Source organism: Dermochelys coriacea, chromosome 1 (genome assembly GCF_009764565.3).
Source record: "Dermochelys coriacea isolate rDerCor1 chromosome 1, rDerCor1.pri.v4, whole genome shotgun sequence".
NCBI lineage: Eukaryota > Metazoa > Chordata > Testudines > Dermochelyidae > Dermochelys > Dermochelys coriacea.
The window spans coordinates 162163921-162189471 of record NC_050068.2 but is presented as its reverse complement, the minus strand read 5'-3'; the positions used below and the strand labels follow the sequence as shown (position 1 = coordinate 162189471).

Here is a 25551-nt window from a genome sequence, read left to right as displayed (position 1 = left end):
GACCCGGAGCGTTCAGCAACGGCAGGAGAAGAGGTTTGGATGGTGTGTGAGATGAGAGAGACTCTAGCCCAGCCCCCGCTCTATGTATAGGTCCTTTCAACCACTTGCTCTCCCAGCCTCCTGGGCTATCGCGTTGTTGCGTAGCTCCAAGTCTCGGATATTAGCACGTATCTCCCACCACCTTATTTTGAACCGCGCTATTTATAATACGTTCACAACGCCAGATCACCGCAGAAATGTGTGTCTCTCTGTGTCTGGCTGGAGATGCGGGTGTGTAATATAGGCTGAGTTTGTGAGACCCGGAGCACCAGCCGGAGACTGTTCCAAGTACAACCACACCCCCTCCAGTCCACCTCCCCCTTCCATTGCAAGTGCTCATTGCGGTCCTTCCCTTGCGCCTCTGTCTTTGGGTCCTGCCGAAGGCGCTGCTGCCCCGGCGGACACGTCACGGGGCACATTTATCCCCTCCCCTCTCGCGGCGCTCCTCGCTTGCTCCAGCCTTCACTAAAGAATTAACTGAAGGTGCCACTCCAGAGCCGCTGGCTATTCCTGGAAAAGAGGAGGCGGAGGAGAAGGAGGAGGAAGACATTAGTGTTTCGGTGCGTGGGAGCAGCACCGAAGTTAGGCTTTGTGAGAGTGGGGCATTTGCCTCCCATCGCTGCGGTGCGGTGCGCTTGGAGAAGGCGGCTGTCAGCTCCTGGAAGGTGAAATAGCAAACCCATATTTCTCCTGTAAGGTAGAGTCTTCGCTCTAGTCGCATGTCAGTGTGAACTAGCTCTCGCTTCGCACCGGTTTTTTATTTTTTCAATACGTGTCAAATAATAAAAATCTCTCTTTATAATATAAAGCCTTTTTTAACGAATTGCCTTGGCCAGCACTTGGACTTGTTTGGGTACTGACAGCACTGAGGTGGCGTTGGCCTGGAGGAAAATGGATCCTTTAATGTAACTGTTTAGGAGAACCGGATTTAGAACACGGGCTGGAGCAGCGAAATCAGGTTGGCTGCCGCAGACACTATTCCCCAAATCTCAGATGAGAGGCGAACGGGGCTTGTGCTAGGCAGAATTGAAGGCAAGTTCTGCACTAGTGGTCTAGAATATACACAGTTTGATACACACGTGTACTGTGAAAGCATATTTCTCCAACACTGGTCGCAAGACAAGCGGTCGCTCTCCTAGAAGGAAAAGCGAGCCTGTGGCTTTAGAGCAATCCCAGGAGCAGCTCCTTCCTCACCGGCTTTGACTTTCATTTTTTGCCTGGGCTGTCTTTCCAGTTTGTCTTCTCCTCTGCACCTTGGGCTCTGGGACCAGATCCCTTTGCACTAGCTCATTAGAGGACAGCCACCTTTTTAAAAAAAAATTGCAGACTGTCTAGCACAATTATATTCTGCTGAGCAGTTGCTTGAAGGCTTTGTTTTTCGGAGGGGGGAGAATTGCACAGAGCAGGAAATCATTCGCTAAACAAAGAAAAAAAAGGGGCTATGCTCTCTGTGAACGAGAAGATCCATTTCCAGCTGCAGCCACGGTCCTGGTTCACGTAGATCTTTCAGTCTCTACTTTCCAAGTGCGAGACATTTGCATTGCAGTCAGCCCAGAACTGCATTCTCCTGACCTGCTGCGGCTTGTGGCACAGAGGTGGTTTTCCACTCTCGCCCTTCTGATGTGTTGATTTTTGTTCTGTTTTTACGAAGAAAATAATATTAACGGTACAGTCAAAGTCCATGCTCGCAGCAATCCGGAAGGATCGGGTCTAATATGCCAGTGTCACCCTCCTCATTGCCGTGCAATAGCCGCGATGAAGGAAAAGTCCAAGAATGCTGCGAAGACTAGAAGGGAAAAAGAAAATGGAGAATTCTACGAACTGGCCAAGTTGTTGCCTCTGCCTTCAGCTATCACCTCCCAGCTGGACAAGGCCTCCATCATCCGCCTCACCACCAGCTACCTGAAAATGCGAGCTGTCTTCCCAGAAGGTAAATCCCTCGGCGGCTTCCGGGGCACCTGCTGCTTCTCACAGGGCAGGAGCCTGCGGCAGGGGCTCTGCGGGGCGGCGGGGGGACAGGACGGCACATACTGGGTGCAGTTTCTTAGCCGTTACGATCATCTGCGTTTCGAGGGTGCAAGGGGGTCTGACTGAGCCGTGACAGCAGTTGAAACGGTGGCTGTCTGTCCTTGCCTGTTTAGAAAGAGCCCCCCCCCCCCCACACACACCCCAGGCCGTCTCTGTGAATTGTATTTCCAATTGTAACCTGTGCCCGAGGCGCTAAGCAAGCAGGGGGCCGGTCGCCACGAGTTTAGTCGTATTAATCAGGCTTATTTTAAAGCTTAAATAATACCCCAGAGTTTGGAACGGGAATATTTGTAGGTCGCCTTGTGCGGCGCTGAGTCCGACAGAACCGGGAGGAGGAAAAGAAGCAGAGTTCTAACCCCGGGCGATGAGGCTGCTTAGATCTTGGGGAAATGGTGCCAGGCAGCTGACTAAGATCTGTGCGTGGTACATTCTGTGATTTTGTTTTCTTTCTTTCCCTGTGTGTGTGTGTGTGGGGGGGGAGAGATGGAGGGGGGAGAGGTTAGATCTGCTTAAATTATTGTCCTAATTTAGGACGCGATAATAGAAAGTGTAGAGAGCAGATCTAGGCAGAATGGGGGGAGGGGATCCAGCCTACAACTAACAGGTCAGGCACTTCATTGGTGAGGCCTAGAACCAAGAATACCTTTGGATCACACTAGGGACAAGCTGGTGTTTTATCTTCACTCGCTCACATTGGAGCGAGAGTTGGGGGTGGGTCATGTGGAAAATAGGAGCGCACAAATTCACATGATACTCACTTGCAAGAGGCAGGGACAGAGAACTCCCGTGAGAGGGGCACAGATATCTGAGACTAAATCTAACAAAACGGACACCACAACAAAGGAACCTATTTCAAATATGTATGAATAATATAAATATAATATAATGAATATCAATAAACTTGCAGGTGTGATTTAAAAAGAACAAACAAACCAAACATCACCTTCAACAGGCACAGAGTGTATAAAAATTGCTACCAAAAGAACGAGACATAACATTGAACACACAGGACATTACTTGGGCTTAGTTTCCGTTCTGCCACACACATTGTCTGCTCAATCGCAGCGCGGGTATAATTGTCGCACGCACGCATTGTGCTAACAGCTTTAAAGCGTGGTCCCCTCTCTAAGCTTATTTTGATTTCGCCTCTCTCTGTTGTTCAACGTACTTCGTGCGGCAGCCTGGGCTGTGCTCTCAACCCCAAACAAACCGCAGCAGCGAAATGTCAGCGCGTCCCGAAAGGATACATAGAACTGGTTGCCTTAGGTGGTCCGGCGCGAATAAACCCCTGGCATGGTGCATTGGTCTGGAGTCCACTTGTCAGCAGGATGATATAATTAGTTACATAGCGCTGGGACGTCTGCTAGAAGCCCTCCCCTCGTCCCCCGTTACTAATTGCATGGGAAATTGTTTTCATTCTCCTGGGGGGGAGGTGTCCCCGGCGGGTGTTTGTTTCTGAAAATGCAGCATTTATCAAGCCGTATAAACGCTGCCCAGTCCACCTGCCCGCAGCGATCCAGCGCCCAGCACAGAGCTCAGCATTTCTAGCCTCGCCCTCGTCTTTTGCACCCACACCAAGCCCTTTAAACGTTGGAATTAGTCGGCATAGCACGGGGCTGGCTGCGAAATTCTCTGTAAAAAAAGTGTCATAAAAATTCGCATCCATAAGTAGACTAATAACCCCTCTTTTGTAAATGAGCTGCAGGTTAAAGATTTCATCTTTGGCTGTTAATGATCATGCCCCGCTTCTGCAAGCGCCGGGGAGGACCCTGACTCGGACCAAATCTCCAGTAGGACTTTTTTGCATAGGGAGTCTTTGCTTGAGCCGGGGCTGTAGGACGCGGCCTTTTTCAATGAAATTGAAAATCTGCTGCGAAATGAGAGATCTGGGCAAAGACCGGAGTCCGAAGCAGTTATGGTCCCCTACTCCCACTGAGCAGCGCCTTCCCCCATAGCGAGCGCCGTTGGCTTCAATGGGATACGCGGGCCTATTCAACTTGGAAAAAGGGATCCGAATCTGACCCTTTGGCTCTCGCGTGTGTGGAGACCCCAGTCTGCTCGACTCAACCTTAAACACCGTGTCCTTTAAAGGGAGAGCGAGCAATGGACATAAAATTTGAGATTTTCCCCTCGGATTTTTTTAAACCAAACACTTAATCCAAAAAATACCAACCCCTTCACACACACACACACACACACACACACACACACACACACACACACACACACACACACACACACACACCCCTTCCAAACAAGTACACACTTCAAATGTTTCTTTCACTGAGCGGAAGTGGCCAATTGACATACATTGTGTGGGGCCGTTTGTAATATGTCATGTTGTGTGACCACTAAACTGGATGAGAGAAATGAAATTAAATGCTGGTTAAGATTCTCTAGGTGGTTAAATAAACCCAAATCTCCTCCTTTGTGATTTGTTTGGCCTGTCTGGGCAGATGATGGGGGAGGAGAGGAACAATTAGCATTCCAGAATGAAAAGTCTGTTATTCATCTCAGTTTCTAAGGAGCTTATGAAAGGGTTACAAATGAAAAACGAGAAAAGCTTTATCAGCTACATCAATAATTATGAGCAATGATTACTTAATATTACCTAAAATCAATAATTCTGTTTAAACGAAAAGGTTCTATCAAACATATAAAATAAAGAAAAGTGCTTTGGTATATTGCTAATGACTTTCGCAAATTTAAATCATTATAAAAGTCCCGATTAAGAAATATCTTGTAGTAATTTCGGGAGGCGTTTCCCAATTTTCGATCGCATGTTCCCCCCCCCCCCAAAAAATAACTGAATTACATATTTAGAAATACATATGTTAAGATTTCTCTGGACAGGGTAATATTACAGGTTTCCCAGACAAAACTCTCCTATTGAACAAACTGTGTCAACGAACAATTGCAGTTCACTTTTTAAGAACACTTGAAAAACAGAGGATGAAAGCCTTGCGAGTTTATATACGTAGGATGGCAGTGTCTTATGTCAGGTTTCAGATTAGCAGCCCTGTTAGTCTGTATTGGCAAAAAGAAAAGGAGTCCTTGTGGCACCTTAGAGACTAACAAATGTATTTGAGCATAAGCTTTCGTGGGCTACAGCCCACTTCATCGGATGCATTCAGTGGAAAATACAGTGGGGAGATTTATATACATAGAGAACATGAAACAATGGGTGTTACCATACACACTGTAAGGAGAGTGATCACTTAAGATGAGCTGTTACCAGCAAGGGGGGGGGGAGGGACCTTTTGTAGTGATAATCAAAGTGCGCCATTTCCAGAAGTTGACAAGAACGTCTGAGGAACAGTAGGGGGTGAGGGGGGGAATAAACAAGGGGAAATAGTTTTACTTTGTGTAATGATCCATCCACTCCCAGTCTCTATTCAAGCCTAAAGTTAATTGTATCCAGTTTGCGAATTAATTCCAATTCAGCAGTCTCTCGTTGGAGTCTGTTTTTAAAGGTTTTTTTTTTGGTTGAAGAATTGCAACTTTTAGATCTGTAATCGAGTGCCCAGAGAGATTGAAGTGTTCTCCGACTGGTTTTTGAATGTTATAATTCTTGACGTCTGATTTGTGTCCATTTATTCTTTTACGTAGAGACTTATGTGTAAATTCTCTTCAGATCAAATGACAGTGTGCTTCTGCACTCCGTACATGCTTATGAGTAATTTTAAAAATACATACGACAAAAGTATTCTTTTGCCATAAATACTGCATAAATATAATGAAAACCATGAACACTGAGAACAGTATATGAAAGACGAAGTGAATAATTTACTCCTGTGTTTCTGAATATATTTTTTAAACTCACAGGGGGAGAGCTGTTGGAAAGTGATAACTAAATTATTTCAGCCATGCCCATTAATAAATTGGTTCAACTTTGGAAAGTTTCAAGCTGGGAGCTACGCTCTGCCAGACACTTTGTGGGGAAGTGGTTGGGACATAATTCCTTTCACTATCAATAACTCCCTTCATAGTTGGGTATCTTTCCTCAGGAAAGAGCTGATGTTTCTGAATTTGGTTTTTATATAGGAAATTATAATTAACTTCTCCCTCTCCCCCAGATATTTTTCCAAATAGCGTTATTTAGTGGCCTTAATCAGCAGAATAGAAATAATTTCTTTTTAGATTTAGCATTACAGACAAGTGCAGTCTTGGATCAGTGCCCCGAAGTGAAACAGAGCCTGGAGAGCTATCATTTGTTGATCTCCGAAAGAGCCATCATGCATATTTTCTGCTATACAATATTTTGCTGAGATCTTGGTTTTTTGAGAGGAAAAGACGATGTGTCTGCAGTCAGTATTTTAAACTCTCCTGTAACAGAAAATTACTTCAAGGTTTTGCAGATGTCTAGTGACTCAGTGTGCCCATCAGAGATCATGCGTCTCCGAAACATAAATATTAGGCACATGGCTACAAACTGTACTTGATGTGATTTTTTTTCATCTGCGCTTGACAGACAACCAAGACACCTTTAGGGCCAAATCCGCATCCCATCGAAGTCCATGGGAATTTGCTATTCACATCAATGGGAACAGAATTTGGCCCAGAGGAATATGTCCTGGCTAGAAACCAGCTTCCTTTTATTGTGCCAAAACTTCTAAAAGGTGAATCAAATCTAGAATAACCTGTGTTGAGATATATAATTACGTTGTAAATACAAGAGGGAAAGAGCACTACCACCACTCTCCGATGTGTGTAAACATCCACTTTTACGACTGAATTATCATCTTCGTGATAACACTGAGCCAGTTTTGTTTCTTTAAACTGGGGTGGGGGGAGGCAGGAGGGGAAGAGACGTCAGAAGTCTGCAACCTAGCTACTAAACCATCGAATTTCTACTACATTGGATCAGAATTATTGTCCAGCTATGAAACTTGCTGAGTAGGCCAGGAAAAGGGTGGGGGTTTAAAAGCCTCGGTAGCTAACGGTTTAAAAACGCCCTGGCACATAGTGTAGACAACTTTTAATACATTTTTAAAAAGTGTCCGCGGTTGTGGGGCAACCCTACGCTCCACTAGACTTTGGGGCTTGAGGCAATCAGAGTTCCCATCCAACCAGTTACTGTATGTTTAGAAGATGCACAGTTTAGTCTGGGCCCACAGAACGACTTGCGGGAGGATCCGGAACAGGCCCACCGAAGTGAGCGTGAAAGGAGAGTTACATTCATTAAACCTCTTTTATTCTCCCAAAGTGCTAGTCTTGTAGGGTATAATGTCGTGCTTCAGTGTAGTATCTTTTTCCGTGTGGATTTGCTTTGACCTTCAAATTCTGAATTAAAATCCAGGAGACAGAAACCTAGCGTATATCCCTACACCCTAGCTCTGTAACGTCATCCTCTGTCGCGTTTTGATACTTCGCCAAACCATTTATTACTGCAGAACAAAAATACACTACGAGATATTTTTGGTGCTTGGCTGTCAATAGGTTTTTCCACAAATGAACAAATAGAAGTGTGTGTGTGTGGGGGGGGAACCTATAGTGGAGTTGAAATGATCCCATCCACCAGGTTACGGCACTGAGGTTAAATTGTGACTCCACGTGTTTTCAAGAACTAGCTTTAACACTGCGCATTTATTAATGATTAAACCAAAAGGAATGAGCAGCTTAATAAGTGACTCAAAAATGTAGCGTATGCTATTCCCACCATTACCTAAAAACAAAACAAAAGCCTGGGAGATAGTGTGAATTTTTCTTTTATTTCTGTGCTTGGCATCGTGTCTTAATAGTAAAATCTGGGACCTTTTGCTTATTCCTATGAAAAGACATTTTAATAGTTCTTTAAAGGGCATATACATATTTTCTTGTCCTCTGTGTATTTAAAATAGAGCCAGGAATATAACGCGGATTGAATTGCAACAGTTTCAGCTCAGTCTTTTTCTGTACATCTGCGACGTTTAACATTCGCTTTAAAGGCTACAAACAATGCTGAGAGTGAGCCATCCATGTGTGCTTATTTTAATAGTAGTAGATGGTCTTAAAGGGTTCCTAAAATAAAAGAGGCATTAGGGCTTCCTTTGAGGCTTGCTCTAAATGTAAATCGGTGGCATTTATAGATCACTGGAATGTTGGAGGCATACATAACTGGGAAGCAGTCACAGGTATATGGGCTGCTTGCAAGAAAGATATGGGAATCGGGAGCAGATTAGAATAATCCAGGGATTTTAATAATCTCCTCCATTTCTTAGCAGCTGGACTTTTCACATCAGCGGCAGGACGCATTTCAGTTTCCTCCTAGAGCAAATCTGGATGCCACGATCGTCCGCAGATGATAATTATGAACTGTGGTTTGTCTGTTTTGCCCTTGTTGTGATTGAGATTTTCAAATATCTCGTCACACTAAATGCGTCTAAATACTGTCATTACAGGAGGGTTTTCTCTCGCTCTTGTTTGTGATTTGGAGCGGGTTTGAGTCTGTGGTATAATTTTGTTGGCTCCAACAGAACAGTCGGTTTGGGCTGGGTTTTTTAACATTCTTTTTCTCGAGAAATCTTAACCCCGACCGCACTAATATTTCTAATACGTGACTTAAAAAATACAAATAGAAAACTCTTAATACTTAATACTCAAAAATAATTTGCCATATATACTTAGAGTTCCAGTACTAAGTTCAAGAGTACTTGAACAGGAGTCTGCTAGTCCAAGCCAAAGGTCTGGATCCTTTCCTCTTAATCGGCCTGGTTCTAGCCGCCTCCAAAACACAACAAATTTAACACAGCTAAGGGTGATCGAGCTATTGAAGGACGTGGTCGATCTAATTTTGTCAAGTGTCGTGATAATTTATGTGCCAGAAAGTCAAGATACTTTCCCCCTGCTCCATTAGCGTAACTCCCCCAGTAGAGTTAAGGTGAGTGTGCAGACAGTATTTCAGCAGGAGGCGACGCAACTGCTGAAATGTCAGAGCCCCGCGAGTTGCTATGATTTGCAGCAAGTCTAGTTTTCAGAGGTGAGAAATGCGTCTCCAAACCCGTGTGTACCGATTTCCAACCCGATTTGATCAGGACACCTGCAGCTATTTCCCGTGTTCCAGAGTCGAGAATAGGGTCGGTGTCGGTCTAGGCCCGGTCTTGCCCCCAAAGAAATCAAAGGGACTTTACCATTGACTTCAGGGATGGGTCCCAAGTGCCACAATAGCTTCAGTGAGAATTTTTCCCGTGAGAACTGCGGGATCGGGCTAGGTCCTGTCTCTCTGTTGGAGTATGTGTGTGATCACAAGAAACCTCACAGCTGAATTATTAGGGTCACCATCAGCATCTTCAATGCAGGGGGAAAGGAAGCTGGGAAGGGGGGCATCTCCTTTTTTGTCTCTTGCAGACGCATGGTGTTGCCTGGTTTGCCGCTCTCCTGCCTCCTGTATAATTGCAACGTGCCTTTCTTCTTCATAAGCTGTTTGCAAGGCCAGGGGAGGATGCCCCACAGCCGGTGAAATTCCCTCTGGAGAGGGAGCAATGAAATCCCTATGTTTGTAGTTGACCCAGGTTCCTTTAAATTAAGGCTATTGAATAACGCGCAGGATCGTGTACTAAAGGGGAGTGGGAGCACAAAACAGTGGAGACACAAAGGAAATACTCCAAATTACAGGGCAATCTGATACTTACGGACTACATTACCGATAAGTAATTCTTTTAGCAGATTTCCAAACAGAAAAGCTACTGGTGTTTTTTTTTTTAACGTTTTCTTTACCTAAAATGCTTCCAGATTTTGTTACAATTTAACCCATTTTTTTTCTCTGAAGACTGAGAAATGCCACGAGGTGAATATTAAAATGTCCTGACAAGGTTTGAGATATCAGATTAAGGGAGAGAATCGTGTCCATATTTAGTAATAAAAGGGAGGGAGCATTTTAAAATGAGAATCAGACGCCATGGAGTTTCTCTATGAGGTTCGTTCTACTTTCAAGTGTCCTGCCCTGTGATTTTTTGCTTCCCCGTCGAAAACAGTCACTGTAGAACTGTCAATTGTCCAGCCGCCCCGGCTAAAGAAAATCTTCAATGCGTGGGAGACAAACAGAACCGCCAGTTGTTACTTATATTTGTCTTAGGGTAGTAGCGCGCAAAGACCCAACAAAAATTGAAGCTCCAATGTGCTAGGTACTGGAGGGACACTCCATCACACTGCATTCCCAGCACTCGTCGATTAAAATGAGAAAAGAATGCAGGAGAACCACGATTAAGATCCTGAGAAAGTGAAGAGAGCCCTTTAGTTAACATTGATAAAGAGCTGATGCCACTTGTCCGCAACATGGCTGTGTGGCTGTATAAAGGGAGCTTTGGAGAAGCAAGTCAGAACTCAAACCTCCAGGACAAAGGCAATACAGCTTAGTTAAAAAAAAAAAAAAAAGAGCTAGATATTTTCTCTGTAACAATCTGCTTCACCATTTGCTTCCTGTACTGGATAACAGACTACGTTCGGGTTCAGTTTGTGGCACAGAAATGTCCGGCTCTGGAATTCAGTGTGGACGGGAATTTCTTGCCTTTGTGAACCTCTCTCGCTCTAGATAAATGTCTGACCTTAATTGACAGAGGTAATCCCATAAATTTAAAATCGAATGGGGAACAATTTGGCACCCCTTGATTGTTGTTAAAAATGTTAAATATTTGCCAGAAAAAAAATCCTTCAGCTGCTCAGCTTTCTCACAGGTAAATACGCAATATACATCTTAAACGCTTCCTTCAAAATGACTCCGTGAGAACTGCGCTATAGAATATTCCTTTAAAACCAGTCTACAAGCTAGCCATTTGGAACCATTCAGGTCTACTAAGTAAGTCACACATCGCATTTCAGCAATTTACAGAATGCTTACTTTGTACCAGCAGCTCCTTTGGCTAGGTCCCGCCTAATCAGTGAAATGTACAGTGTTTACTGGTTAGACAGGAACAGCTCCTTTGAGTTTATTGCCTCCATATGCACCACTCACCTACAAACCCATCTGCACGCCTCTAGGAAGAGCCGTTCATGTGCAGCGGGCCCTTTTTCAGAATTGAAGGTTGTATTCGCTTTATTCCCACCTTTGAAAATAATATTCTGAGAATATTTTAGCGACTGATGAAATGACTTTAAAACAAGGGAAAATATTAACGAATCCACTAAAGGTATTCAAAGTCGATATAATTTTGAAATGGCGAAACCGATTTTAAATTTCGAAAAGAAAAAAACTGCTGGAGAGAGATTTTATGTTAATAGTGAGTCTGCCCTAGAAGGCTCCGCTAAAAATAATGGAAATACTGACATGACATTGCTAAAACTGTAACTGTAATACCACATGATACAATCAAATACACCGCTAGGCATTGCTATATTGGAGTGACAGTTGTTCACACACCATTATAAAATCCTCTGTATGACTGGCTTAAGGAACAAATCTGCTTTGTACTTCAGTTAGTCAGGAGACCGCCTAGCCATGAGTCGTTTTAAAAAATGTAGCTGTAACGTTATGAGTGAATTCATTGGCTCAAGGTTTGATTGGCTCAAGGTGACTTTATCATTTACACTATTAAAAAGGGCAGTCTGTATAGCAATAAGATAACTACTAACGCTTTAATTTAGCATCATCTTGCCAAGGAAAATTCATGTTTCTGTGGTCCTTTAAACAGCAGATACTTTCCACTCAAGAGAAGGCTGCATTTTAGCAGAGAAAGATGGGAATACTTTATGTAGCAGTGGGATTTGTAAACGTCTGTAAAGTGCTTTGAGATAGAGGATAGCAGTAGATAAATGGAAGCTCTATTTATTAAAAAAATGCAATTTCACACTAGAGGCAAACGTATCAAAATATAGACAGATACCCCAAAGCAAAAACAGCCTATAGAGTTAAAAGTCTTCTGCCATTCAGTTTACTGAAGCATACACTCAGGCAACTCCGACGGCTAATGTGGATGTTCAAAGGAGACACACCTCTTGGACTGACTCTGGATACACTGAATTATTGATATGGCTCCTTAGCACAGGAGTAGCCGAAGGATGACTGAGTTATAGGAAGGTCAGTGGTAGTGGTGGAAGTGGAATAAGCACAGTCATGTCTTGAACCATTGTTTATTAATATTGGTCTTCACTTGTATTAGTAGGGTCTAGGAGCCCTAGTCAGGGGCCAAGACCCATTGTGCTAGGCGCTGCACAAACCCAGAACAAAAAGACAGCCCCTTCTCCAAAGAGCTCACAATCGAAGTACAAGGTAGGGTAGCATGAGGAAACAATGGGATAATATTGGTCAGTAACACCAGCACAACAACTGCCTCACAACTTTTTAGATTTATCCTGACCTTCTCATCCTCTCCCTTCCGTCCATTTCCTCCCTTGTCTGTCCTGAGCTTCCCCTTGACTTGGGGTTTGGACCAGGCCTCTGCCTGCTTCACCTGCAGCCAGTCAAGCAAAGCAAATGGAAACCCAGGCCATTCCCTGCTCAGTCTTTAGCAATAAACAGTGACAAATAATTGCCCGGAGGCGGGGAGAGAAGAGGAGGCCGCGCTGAGAGCAGGGGCCCCGACAGCACTATCTGATTCGAGGGCCCCACGTGTCTCCTTCGGTGTAATAAAGTCCCTGGCCCGTAGCAGTCCTGACACACGAGTGTCCCTTGCGAGTGGTTGTGTGTGGAGCGGGGCCAGCGGCTACAGAGAGGCGACGTCGTGAATTCACCTTAGCTTGCGCGAGCAGCGTGGCCAGGCAAGGCCGCAGGGGCAGTGGGGCTGCGTGCAACGTCTGCCGGGGCCATGGGGCTGGGGGGAAGGGGGGGCCCTTGGCCGCAGGGACTGAGCGACTCCGGACGGCGCCAGCCTCCTCTCCTGCCCCGGCTCGGGGCGTGTCTTTGCACCTGCTCTCTAGCGCCGCCCTCAGGGTCCGCTGCAGAGGGAGACAAGTGCCCAAGCTGCCACTGGCCGCCGTGCCTCGCTGGACAGCCGTGTGATCGTTCGCGCCGGGGAACAGAATAAATGTCTGGGTGCAGCGTAAATAAAATGGCCGAAGAAACGCACGCAGGCGTTAGCCCCATCAGCAGTGCCGAGCGGGGCCGCGCACAGAGAGGGCCACAGGCCTCCCTCAGAGCCCGGCGGGCTTTGCACAGCTGGACCCGGGCACCCGCCCGTGGCGCCACCTCGCTCTGCCAGCCCGGCTGCCCCGCCGCACGGGGTCCCGCGTCCGCTCGATCCGCGCCCAGCGCTGCAGGCCAGGGGGCCGGCGCTCCCGCCACTCCGCCTGGGCCAGGGGCTGGTGGGCGAAGGCGCGCGGGGCTTTGGACGCTCCGTGCTGGGCGCCAGGGCTGAGCCCCAGCTCCCGGGGACAGGCCCTCGCCGGGGGGGCTCCCGGCGGCCAGGCCCCTCTGGCGAGCGCGGGCTCCGCCTTGGGCCGCAGCTAGGCCCTTCGCTTTGCAGAGCCGCGTGGGTGGCCCCGAAGCCGGGGGCTTGGCCGGGCCCCTAGGGGCAGCGAGGCCGAGCAGAGGCTGCTGCGGGCCCCTGCCGCGGGGTTGCTCGGCCCGGCCCTTTGCTCAGCCTCGGCAAGCCCCGTAGGTCGCCGCTGCGGGTTAAGAGGCGCTCAGCAGCTTCGGCCGCGAAGCACCCTCTGCCACTGACCCTGCAGCCGGCGCCTCCGGGGCGGGGCGGGGCGGGGCGGGTGCAGCGGCCTCGGCGGGAAAGCGGCCTCGGAGCCGCGCGGCTCCGTCACACCGCCCGCCCGGGCTGCGCCCGTGACACCCCGTCCCCCTGCGGCTTCCCCGGGCGGGCGGCGGGCGGCGGGCGGGCTGCCCCGAGGGGCTCCAGCTTTGATGGGGGACCGGTTACAGCCCCCCTAGAGCAAGTAACGCTCTGGCCGAGGGCGAGGATGCGGGGCTTGGTGCATACAGCGAGGAGCCAGGCAGCCTGTCTGCCGGGGCACATTACCTCGCCAGCTAGCTCGCGAACCGCTGCGTTTGCCAGCGGTCGCAGAGAAGAGTAACGCCGGGCTCAGCCCTGCAGCCCCCCCCTTCCTCTCCGCCGCCTCATTGCAGGTCCGGGGCTTTTGGCTGAGCGCAGGCTGCCGGGTCGGGCCCCCGGCGCCCGTGTTGCAACGTTCCAGCCCAGGCGCATTCGAGTCGCGCGGGCAGGCGCGGCAGCGCCGTGGTTTGACAGCGGCGGGACCGCAGGGCCGCTCCATCCCCAGGCGCAGTTGGGCCCCGGCTAGGACGGGCCGCGGGCAGGTTACCGGGCGGGACGGGCACTAAAACGGCATTTTAAGGCGCAGGAACGCGCGCCCCCAGCGGGCTCGGCTCCGCTCGCCCCGAGCCTGAGCCCCGGTGTCGCGGCGCTGATTCGCCGACAGAAAAGCCCACCGACGCCCTCGCGGGGAGACGTGCCCTGCGGCCCGGCCAGCCCCGCAGCCAAGACACGCGCGGCCCCCGGGGGCTCATGCCCATCCCCGTCCCCATCCCCATCCCCGAGCTTCTTAACTGATTTGTCGGTTCTTTTCCAGGTTTGGGCGACGCCTGGGGACAGCCGAGCAGAATAGGGCCCTTGGATAATGTGGCTAAAGAGCTGGGATCTCATTTGCTTCAGGTAGAAGATGCTTTATTCGAGTTTTATACGCTGCATGGGGATTTTTTGTGACTGTGTGTGTCATCCTCCCTATCGCCCTCCCAGCCTAGTTGTTACATGCAGCCTTTGTGAGGTCATTCTGTTAACACAACCTGGAGCCACGATTTTCTTTCAGCTGTTCAGAGGGAAGCCAGTCATTTTAATTTTCGTTCTTTGGTTTTAGCAGTACCAACAGCCTACCTTAATAAGAACGGTTTGCCTGGTAAGCCTACTCCAACAATTACAAATAAATCCTCCCACCCTGCACACACACTAAGGACTCGCTTTTGGTAGTACAAACGTCCCCTGGTGAATTGCAATGTGGATTGTATTTACTATCAACAATCCAGTCAGGGTGTTTTTGTAAATGGGAGATCATAGTTCTCCACAGATTGCTCAATAGGGAAAACCTTAAAAGAGCGCATGGCTCCTGCAGCAGGAGGTGAACATCTGGATTAGATCTCCTATTTAGTTAGCACCTGAAAATACAGTTGTTCCAAATCCTGTTGATCTGCCCTGGAATTCTTCTGCTCCCCATGTGGATGTCCCCATGCAGCAGAGAATTTAGGGAGCAATAGTTGGGCAGGGGCACCCAAAGGGAGTTTTATGTTTGTAACCTTAATGCAGGGAGGACTCCCCCCCCCCACTTTAAAGACATAATAAATTGTAATTATTTAATGGTCAGTTTTATTGAGGAAGGTTAATATTTAGTCACATAGCTGTTTTTAAGTGTACACTGGGGTAGTGATTAAATCTAAAGAGAAACTCAGCCTGGGATCTGTGAGTATTGGAAACTCTTTCATAACCTCATTCCTAACATAGTCCACTGGCATTTGTGTCAGTTGAGCTATGGGATTTTAAAGGTGCATTCAGAGAGTTTGTCACTCTATTTTCCATGCTATTGGATTAATTCTCCTTATTGTTTTTCCAGTTTGTATCAGAGTAGCCTAAGAAGTAGGCAACTTCGATACAATTCGTATGACTAGAGTTGAAGCGGACAACTTCTAGTGCAGTGGATTATAGCTCACTCTTGTCTTTCATTCCCACTGTTTTGAAGACAAGATACAGTGAGGTGAATAACAACATAATGAAAACCGGAAGCTTTTATATTATAAACTACAGTTATAGGAACATGGACATTAATGGTAAAAGCCCCTTATTAGTTTCAAGGGGTATGGAGTCAGGCCCTTTGAGCAGTTGGAATAGGTTTTAAGATTGAACCCCAAAAGACGCGGTGTGCTAGGTAAAGCAGCTAAGGTGAATAATCAATATTAGCAAAGGAAGAGCAAAAAGCATGGATTAGTTAGAAAAGATGTAGATTCAGATTAGATTTGAAATGGCACAAGGAGTGGATTTTTTTTTGGTCACAACACCCTTATTTAAAGCCAACTTAAAATTGGTTCACTCCTTTGTTTAAAAAGAGAAAACTATCTTTCATGAAAGGGTTTGAAATACATTATTGATTTTAATAAAATAAATATTAGGGCTGTTGATTAATCACAGTTAACGCATGAGATTAACTAAAAAAAATCATGATTCAAAAAATTAATCACGATTAATCTCAGTTTTAATTGCACTACTAAACAATAGTATACCAATTGAAATTTATTGAATATTTTTTGATGTTTTTCTACATTTTCAAATATATTGATTTCAGTTACAACAGAATACAAAGTGTACAGTGCTCACTTTGTATTATTATTTTTGATTACTAATATTTGCACTGTGAAAATGATAAAAGAAATAGTATTTTTCAGTTCACCTCATACATGTACTGTAGTGCAATCTCTTTATCATGAAAGTACAACCTACAAATGTAGATTTTTTTTTTTGTTACATAACTGCACTCAAAACTAAAACAATGTAAAACTTTAGAGCCTACTTCTTGTTCAGCCAATTGCTAAGAGAAACAAGTTTGTTTACATTTATGGGAGATAATGCTGCCCGCTTCTTATTTACAATGTCTACTGAAAGTGAGAACAGGTATTTGCCTGGCACTTTTGTAGCCAGCGGTGCAAGGCATTTATATGCCAGATATGCTAAACATTTGTATGCCCCTTCATGCTTTGGCCATCCACCAGCTTCCATGTTGATGACGCTCATTAAAAAAATAATGTGTTAATTACATTTGTGACTGAACTTCTTGGGGGGAGAATTGTATGTTTCCTGCTCTGTTTTACCCACATTCTGCCATATGCAGAACCCATCATCAGCATGGATGCATGTCCTCTGGCACTGTGGTTGAAGCATGAAGGAACATATAACTCTTTAGCATATCTGGCACGTAAATATTGTGCAACACCGGCTACAACATTGCCACATGAATGCCTGTTCTCGTGTGCAGGTGACCTAATAAACAAGAAGCGGGCAGCATTATCTCCTGCAAATGTAAACAAACTTGTTTGCCTGAGCGATTGGTTGAACAAGAAGTAGGACTGAGTGGACTTGTAGGCTCTAAAGCTTATCAGTGTTTTTTATCTTTCAGTGCAGTTATTTTTTTACATAATTCTACATTTGTAAGTTCAACTTTCATGACAAAGAGATTGAACTACAGTACTTGTATTAGGTGAATTGAAAAATACTATTTCTTTTGTTTTTTTATAGTGCAAATATTTGTAATAAGGTGAGCACTGTTGTAATTGAAATTGATATATTTGAAAATGTAATAAATGCCCAAAAATATTTAAATAAATGGTATTCTATTATTAACAACGTGATTAATTGTGATTAATATTTTTAATAGCTTGACAGCCCTAATACATATATTTAGGCAAGATTTGGTGATTTCTCTCCTGGAGATGTTCTCATCTAGCTCATTAAATAAGCACTTTGAATTTTATTTCAGATAAGTTTAGTTGATATGTTGGTTTGGAGCCATTTGTCTATCTTGAAAAATCTATGTGTAGGTACATAAAAATCTTTATGAAAGCCTTTGCTTGTACAGTAGCTACTTAATTTCTTAATTATTTTAAATTTGTTTAGTTTCAAAAGCAGTTAGGTAATATTATGTGCTAATTACCTGTAACTAGTGTGTAAAATGGATTTTACTTCTAAATTATAAATGCTCAAAATTGTATTAAATCAACACAGTTACTGTCAACTCTTTTTTAAAAATAGCACTTGGGGTGAAGTTTTGTTTGCCAAATTTCAACTCTAAGCTAAATTTTTTCTAGCTGAGTTGGAAACCCCTAACAATAATTCTAATGGAAGAATGGACACAACTTTTACTATACGATTGGGAGCAGCAATTGAAAGTTGACAAAGAGTGTTTAAAGTGACATTTTTATTTAAGGATGCAGTGATTTCTTTCCCATTTTAATACATCTACAAAGTTTTTTTTTTTATGTTGAAGGGGGATAAAAAAGAGTAAAGCTAAATAGTAATCTGGTTTCAATTATATGCTGTAAAAATAGTTAGTAGGCCAGAGAATAATTTGGAATATTTTTTATTAGGGCCACATTGTATGCATCACTTTTACAGGATTTTATAGCTTTTCTCCTGGTTCAGTATCCTAAAATATGAATTAGTAGGTAGACAAGGCAGTTGTTTTATCTATGTACTTTAGAAGTTAGTTTTCCCCCTTCAAAAAATACATGTTTATTTTTCAGTGATCTACATGTGTACAGGTATTTGGCCAGGAAGTTCAAAAGTGATTAGTGATTTTAGATGTTTCTGATTTTCCTAAGCACTGGCCTTCTGAAAAATCAAGCCCTTATTAAAATGTAATAATAAAGCACCTCAAAATTGAGGCAACCAAAATCATTAGAAAATCCTGGCCATCTTTGTACAGTTTTAATTTCTATCCTATCAATCTTTTCATTATGGGATAATTAAATCTTCCAAATCTTTACTCACACGAGTAATCATTACTTCCAAGTTAGACCTTATGTGAGTAAGGCTTAGCAGGATCAGAGCCCAAGTTTGCATTAAATGTTATCATTAGTTAAGATTATCAGGTTGCAATGTTAGTGATGAATGACTACAATGTTTCACTTTCAGTCTGATGAAGTTTCCCTTATGGCCTGTTTCTTTCTGAAACTGTCATGGGCTTTTTCATCCCTGGCAAATTCCAAATAGCTATGAAGAAGACAATTCTCTGTCCACACAAGCATAAATAAAAATATAGTAGAAGAAATTTAAAACATTGCTCAATTCTGCCATTGCATCATAAAAATGGCCTGTATAGCATTGCATTTTCTCTTAAGTACCTCATAATTCAGGATTTGTACTAAATACTATAGTAACCCAAGTTAATAGGAGAATGTTAACTTAAAGTGCAGCATAACTTCTGTAAGGGGATAATAAAGTAGATTTCACAAATTTGTGCGTGATTAATATTCTTCACAGGGATAGTATGGGTTAAATATTTTTTTAGTAATATATTTTATGCTTGGGAGGGGGAACACTTTAAAAACTTTATTCTAAATTATGAATTAAACTGTGAGATTTTTATCCAAAATATTTATTTCTTACAGACATTGGATGGATTTGTTTTTGTGGTAGCATCTGATGGCAAAATAATGTATATCTCTGAAACTGCATCTGTTCATCTTGGTTTATCCCAGGTAGGAGTAACTTTCTGCCCATCTGTTAAATACTGATGTTGGATTGCAGTGGTAATATCTTAGCAAATGTACTAGATTAAGTTTTTTGCAGTGAGGTCTTAAGATTTAATTTTGTTCTGATGCTTAAGTTTTCTTTTATTTAAGTAAAGCCATTTACTTACAGCGGCAATGTGATTATCTTACCTTGTATCTTTTCTTGTTGATTAAATTTTACTTCCTATTACAGGGGTGGGCAAACTACGGCCCGCAGGCCAGATCCAGCCCACAAGTTGTTTTAAGCCTGCCCATGAGCTGCACCACGCAGCTCAGGGCGCTGGGTCAGGCCCTGCTCTGGTGCTCCAGCCGGGACGCTGGGTCGGGGGCTGCACCAGGTGGCTTGGCCACACTTCAGCAGGAGCGCAGTGTCAGGGGCTGCACTATGCGGCTCCCAGAAGCTGTGGCATGGCCCCACTCTGGCTCCTATGCTCTCCAATGGGAGCTTCAGGGGTGGTGCCTGCGGATGGGCCTGGCCGCTCCTCCACATAGGAACCAGAGAAGGGACATGCCACTGCTTCCAGGAGCAGCTTGAGGTAAGCGCTGCTTGGAGCCTGCACCCCCATAGTCTCTCCCCATGCCCCAACCCCCTGCCCCAGCCCTGATCCCCCTCCCACTCTCCAAACCCCTTGAGCCCAGCCCAGAGCACCCTTCTGCTCTCCAAACCTCTCATCCCCAGCCCCACCCTAGAGCCCGCAGACCCAGCTGGAACCTGCACCCCTTACCCTACCCCTGCCCTAGCCCTGATCCCCCTCCTGCCCTCTGAACTCCTCGGTCTCTGACCAGAGCAACCTCTTACACCCCAAACTCCTCATCCCCAGCCCCGACCCAGAGCCCGCACCCCCTCCTGCACCCCAACCTCAATTTTGAGAGCATTCATGGCCTGCCATACAATTTCTATTCCCCGATGTGGCCCTCGGGCCAAAAAGTTTGCCCACCTCATCCTATTGCCTTTAATAAGGTTGATAAATGTTTTTGCAAACTGGAGGTAGATTCTGAGCTTGATCCTGGAACTCAAAGCTACTGCCTGCATGGTAATGCTGTACATCTCAGAAGAAAAAAAAAAGTGGAGATTTCCAGTGTATATGTTTTGGATTGTATGTGATACTGAGAATTATTAAAATATAGAGTCTATTACAGGAGTGGGTGGGTGTGGCTCTGTGGCCTGCCGTGTACAGGAGGTGAGACTAGATGATTATTATGGTCCCTTCTGTCTTGATAGTCTATGAATCTATGAGAGAGAAAATCTGATGTGGAAGATGTCTTACCGTAAATGTGCTTTTTTGGGGGGGGGGGGGAGGGAGATTTATGAGTTTTTTAGATGGAATTCAGGGTCATTTTTCCTGAGTTTTTTCCAGTTCAGTGATCTTTTCAGTAAAGTGTTTTACATGCATGTGATAGAACTTGTAAAGCTCAGTTTACTAATGTTTTGCACAGGAAGTAAAAGGTTTTTGTTTGTTTGTTAGGTCACTTCTACATTTTTACCTTTTCAGAGTAAATACAACAGCAAATAGAATTAGAAGGGTATTTATTGTAAGATGCAGGTGTCCATGAGTTTGTTTGAAAATATACCCTACGAATTTGGGGACTTAATACCTGATCCAAAGCTCACTGAAGTCCAATGGAAAGGTGCTCATTGATTCATTGGGCTCTGCATCAGCCTCATAAGGAACTAACCTTTTTGTAAAGTGTCTTCCATAGCAGCTGCATCCCAAATGCTGTGCAGAATTGATAAAACAGATAAATTATTAATATCAGAGAGAAATGAAGAGCTAAAGGTAAGGGAGGTATGCTGTGTTTACGACTAAGATCTGAAGAGTCAATGAGGGAAGGAGATATTGGAAAACTATTCCAAGACTGCAAGAGTTATGTGGTAGAGATTAAAATATGTATTTTAAGTCATAATGGTGATTAATGTTGAAAAGAATGGAAGACTATTTGGGTATAGTTTTATAACTGTTTGAAGCAATTAGGAAACTAACTCTAGAAAGCATGAAAAAGCAAATGTGTGCTATCACTACTCTGAAAACATCCCCCCTGATAAACAGGAAATAACCCTCAGGCTATTTTTTTGTAATCTCTGTTAGAAAAGTAATTTTCACATTGTGACACACTATGCAGGGTTCAGTGTGGGCACTTCCTTTTTCTACCAACTTTTAAAATACGTACAAGGAGAATTTTTAATTCAAGCCCTCTGTTTATCAAGCCTGCAGTTGCATATATTTGCTGTTTCATAATTTTACATGTATATTTAAATTTTTTAAATATTGCCTTTTCCTGAAATATTTTCCAAATAAGAGGTGATATTTTCCACTCTGCATTTAGAGCCCTTACTCAAAGCCTCTTTACCCCCCACATATTAAAAAGATCCATCATAACCATAGCTATTGAAATGGATCCACTTACACAAAACAATTATTCTACCAGCCATGGGTGTTCCACCAACCATCGCTAAAGTGTTTCTTCATTTCTCTTGTGTTTGTCATCCATGTGAGGCTGTGTTAGTTACTCTGCTAAATATATATATTTAGCAGAGTAACTAACACAGCCTCACACGGATGACAAACACAAGAGAAATGAAGAAACACTTTAGCGATGGTTGGTGGAACACCCATGGCTGTAGAATAATATATATATCCCAGTGAAATCAAAGAACTACAGAATCAATCGGAGAATAAAATAAGTTGAATATGTCAGATTCAAATAAACTGTATTGAAGTTCATTCCTGGGATCGCCATGAGGCCTGTGCACCACTTCAGTGTCGTTTAAAACCTTTAAATTGGATATATGCTGGCTTCATGCACAAGAGTGAATTTCACCCCTGTCCTTAAGAACATCTTTATGCACTCTCACTGAAGTCCATGGGAGTTTTTCCTGAGGAAGGACTGGGGCATTTGGCCCATATAGTTTACTGAAGGAAGATTAACCAGAAAATTCTTGAATATCCTGCAGTAGTAAGAAGTGGGGTATTGCCTTGATCTCTCAGGAAAGCTGTAGAACAAAGGGAATGTGAAGATGTGAACTTAGAGCAGCAGTTCCCAAACTTGGTTCACGGCTTGTTCAGGGTAAGCCCCTGGTGGGGCTGCGAGACGGTTTGTTTACCTGAGCATCCGCAGGTACAGCTGCTCGCAGCTCCCAGTGTCCGCGGTTCGCCGTTCCCGGCCAATGGGAGGTGTGGGAAGCAGTGGCCCAGTCTGCGCCCACGCTGCTTGCTGCAGCTCCCATTGGTTGGGAATGGCAAACTGTGGCCACTGGGATCTGTGAGGGGCCGTACCTGCGGACGCTCAGGTAAACAAAGCATCTCGCGGCCTGCCAGGGGCCTACCCGCAACAAGCCGCGAACCAAGTTTGGGAACCCCTGACTTAGAGGCAGTGTTTAGGGAGTATAAAACTGTGATTGCTTTAAAAAACACCACTTCAGATTTAGTAGCCAACCCCAACAATTTCACAGTATACAATTCTTTCTATCTGTCTGTCTATCGTAAAATAAAGTTACTGGATTTGATACCGAATGATGCATCACATTCTTTTATTCCCTTTAAAAGAAAAACACAAAACCATCTTCTTGTCAGCAGTAATTTGCCTTATTGTAGAATCTCATCCCACCATCTCTCTCCATTCTTGATTTTTCAAGGAACAGTTTACTTTTAAACACTGTAAACCTAGGTCGCTCCTATGAGCTTCACAGCATTTTATTTTTTAAAAATCCTTTGCTAAATGAGGTCTTGTTCCTGCTTCCCTTGAAGTCTCTGGGAGTTTTGCCATTGACATCAATAAGAGCAGAATTGGTCCATAGCAGCAAATTCTTCAAATTTCTCTCACCAAGTCATAATCCTACACTATATTTTCAACAAGAGCTCTTATATCTGAGTTTGGGCTCAGCTTGTCTTGGCTGGCACTCTGAGTGATGATGATGATTTTAGATAATCTTTTAGAATGTTCATAAAAAGGCCTTTTTTATGAACCATTTCCACTATGAAACTAGATTACAAGTCAATTTTCAGTTAGTTCAATTTGTTGAAACAGCTACTTATGATAAATAAAAAATACATAATTTTTTTTACAAGATATTCTTGGAGATCTACTATAGTAATCTGTACCTTCAATCAATCCTGATTATAGCTTCAGCAGAAAGAACAGTGAGTCACTTACACCTTCTGATTAAGCTTTTGGGAGCCAACACATTTAAGTATGTTTACAAATGTATAAGCAACATTAAAGATATTTTCTTAACTTGTATTTTTTCCACTAATTCAGTTTTTGTAGACACAATTGACATACAAGTATCAGAAGCAATAATTTTAAAAATCCTATCTTAGTCCATGTCAGTTTTTGAAACAGGAATAGTAAATACCGAGGATCAGGCACTCATCTGGTTTAAATCAGCATAGCTCCATTAAAGTCAGTGGCGCTACATTGATTTACGCTAGCTGAGGATCTGACCCTATGTGTCCTTACTCCGTGAATAATAAATGGGGCAAATTCCCCAGTGAGGCTCGTCTTAAAAACTGCTGGCACAATGCATCACCCATTACCATTTAAGTTCATATGATCATTTCACTTCATGATCCTTGTATTCATATATTAACATTTTGAAGAGGAAAGTTCTATAAATACACACTGCATAGCCATGCACTTAGGCGTACATCTAAGAGACAGCACCATAGTATGCTATCAACTCTTTAGCAGAATCCCTTAGTGAATTCTGCAAGGACTTAAGATGAAAAATTGATGGTATGATGTGGGTTGTACAGTTTAAGTGCAACTTGTATATGTGCACATGCACACAGATATACACATTACTGCTTACAGGACTTGCAGACTGCAGGGAAAACCCTTTTAAAACAGAAACAAAGAAAACTATTGTGAAAAATAGATTTTTGCAGTTTTGAAAGTCTGGGCTGGCACTCCAGCAATTTTCTGATTACACAAGGGAGCCAAACTTTTATATTTAGTTTTTGATAAATCTTGAAATATTTAACCAAAAACATCTGAACTTGCTAAAGTTTAATATACTTACTGGATGAAAGTAAAACAATGGCAAAATATAAATTATTATTTTCTTCCAGTATCCATTTATTTAGTCCTCTGTTTATTATGAATCATTTCTTGGCAGAAAGAAAATATTCAGCTGAGTTACACATAAAAAAGCTCTTAGTAGGAAACAAATACAACTTGTAATAAGTAGGTATTTACAAATATTAAAATGCTTCATCCAGGATCTGGTTTAATAAGCCTGATGCGTGAGACTGCAGAAGTTTTATGGCTTTAACCATATAATTTATTTTTTAAGTTGTTAGTATTTTATTGCATGTTTAAAAAGCACATATGAAATATGCAAAACAGGAGACAGTGGTCAGTTCAAAAATTATACAAAAACATTTGGTTGTTTGACTATTATGTAGTCCTAGATTTTTGAAGATGGGTTTTAGGTTTCTCAGATTTATTTAACAATCAGCAGATCAAATTTTGTTGTCACTTACATATGTGGAACTGCATTGATTTCACTGGGGTTGCACATGAATAGAATTTATCCCTATACGTAGATTCAAGAAAGCTAGCTATGTTAACTTTAAGAAATAAGCTATGTGATCTGAATCTCAGTGTATGTAAAACTGTGACCATGGGCCCAATTCTGAGAATCCTTCTGTGACTAGTCTTTGCTTGGGTGAGTAGTCCCAGTTAAGTCAATAGGATTACTTGCAAGAGCAAGGGCTACTCGCGCGAGTTAGGTTTTGCAGGATTAGTCCCCATGTGAGGATTATGATTATAATCAATGAAATATGCAAGTCTTTTGGATTAACCTAATTAGTGTTTGTAATTAGCTTTGCAGGGCAGGTGGAGGAAAGACAGGGGACGGGATAAGAGAGATCTGAGGGTATTCGTCCTATGAACACTTTTTTATAACTACATTCCATTTGGTACAGTCTGATTAATTTCATAGGCAAAAAACCTGCTCTTTAGAAATATCCGGATGAGCTAAGGGTAAAAGCTATTTTAAGAGGGGATGGTGCCAGACAGAGGGTTAAGCTCAGAGGGATAGGAAAGTCCATAGACCTCCTCCCTCCCGACTTTTCGGTTTGAACATTCACCCAAACACCGTCTTTCTCCAATAAGATTTTTTTGCTTGTTCTGTTCTCTTGAGAGCTTAGAGCAATGCAAATCCCAATGCTTTAAAAATGCTGTATTAGGGTTTTTGTGAAAATCATAGCCCTGTCTATAATCATAGACATATTATGGATCAATCTGCTACTTTTGCCTGTTTTACTTCTTTTGCAAAGAGTGAAAAAAAATCACAAGTTGCAAAAAAGAGTCATCCTTATGGACTTCCAATCCTT

The 25551-nt window shown here is 43.6% G+C and overlaps 1 protein-coding gene across 3 annotated transcripts in view; it reads left to right on the top strand.

The window, feature by feature from the left end:
* The first annotated feature begins 334 nt into the window (after positions 1 to 334).
* SIM2 (SIM bHLH transcription factor 2) overlaps positions 335 to 25551 on the top strand; it is a 90266-nt gene continuing 65049 nt past the window's right edge. For 2 of the 3 annotated variants that reach the window (XR_006278714.1, XM_038417221.2), the window contains exons 1-3: positions 335 to 1969; positions 14515 to 14597; positions 19091 to 19180. Coding sequence is in view for 2 of the 3 variants with exons in the window: in XM_038417221.2 (XP_038273149.1) it covers positions 1795 to 1969; positions 14515 to 14597; positions 19091 to 19180 (348 nt within the window). In the remaining variant the exon portion in view is untranslated. Of the gene's footprint in view, positions 1970 to 13381; positions 13449 to 14514; positions 14598 to 19090; positions 19181 to 25551 lie in introns of those variants that run through there. The other variant, XM_043507585.1, reaches the window with a different exon arrangement.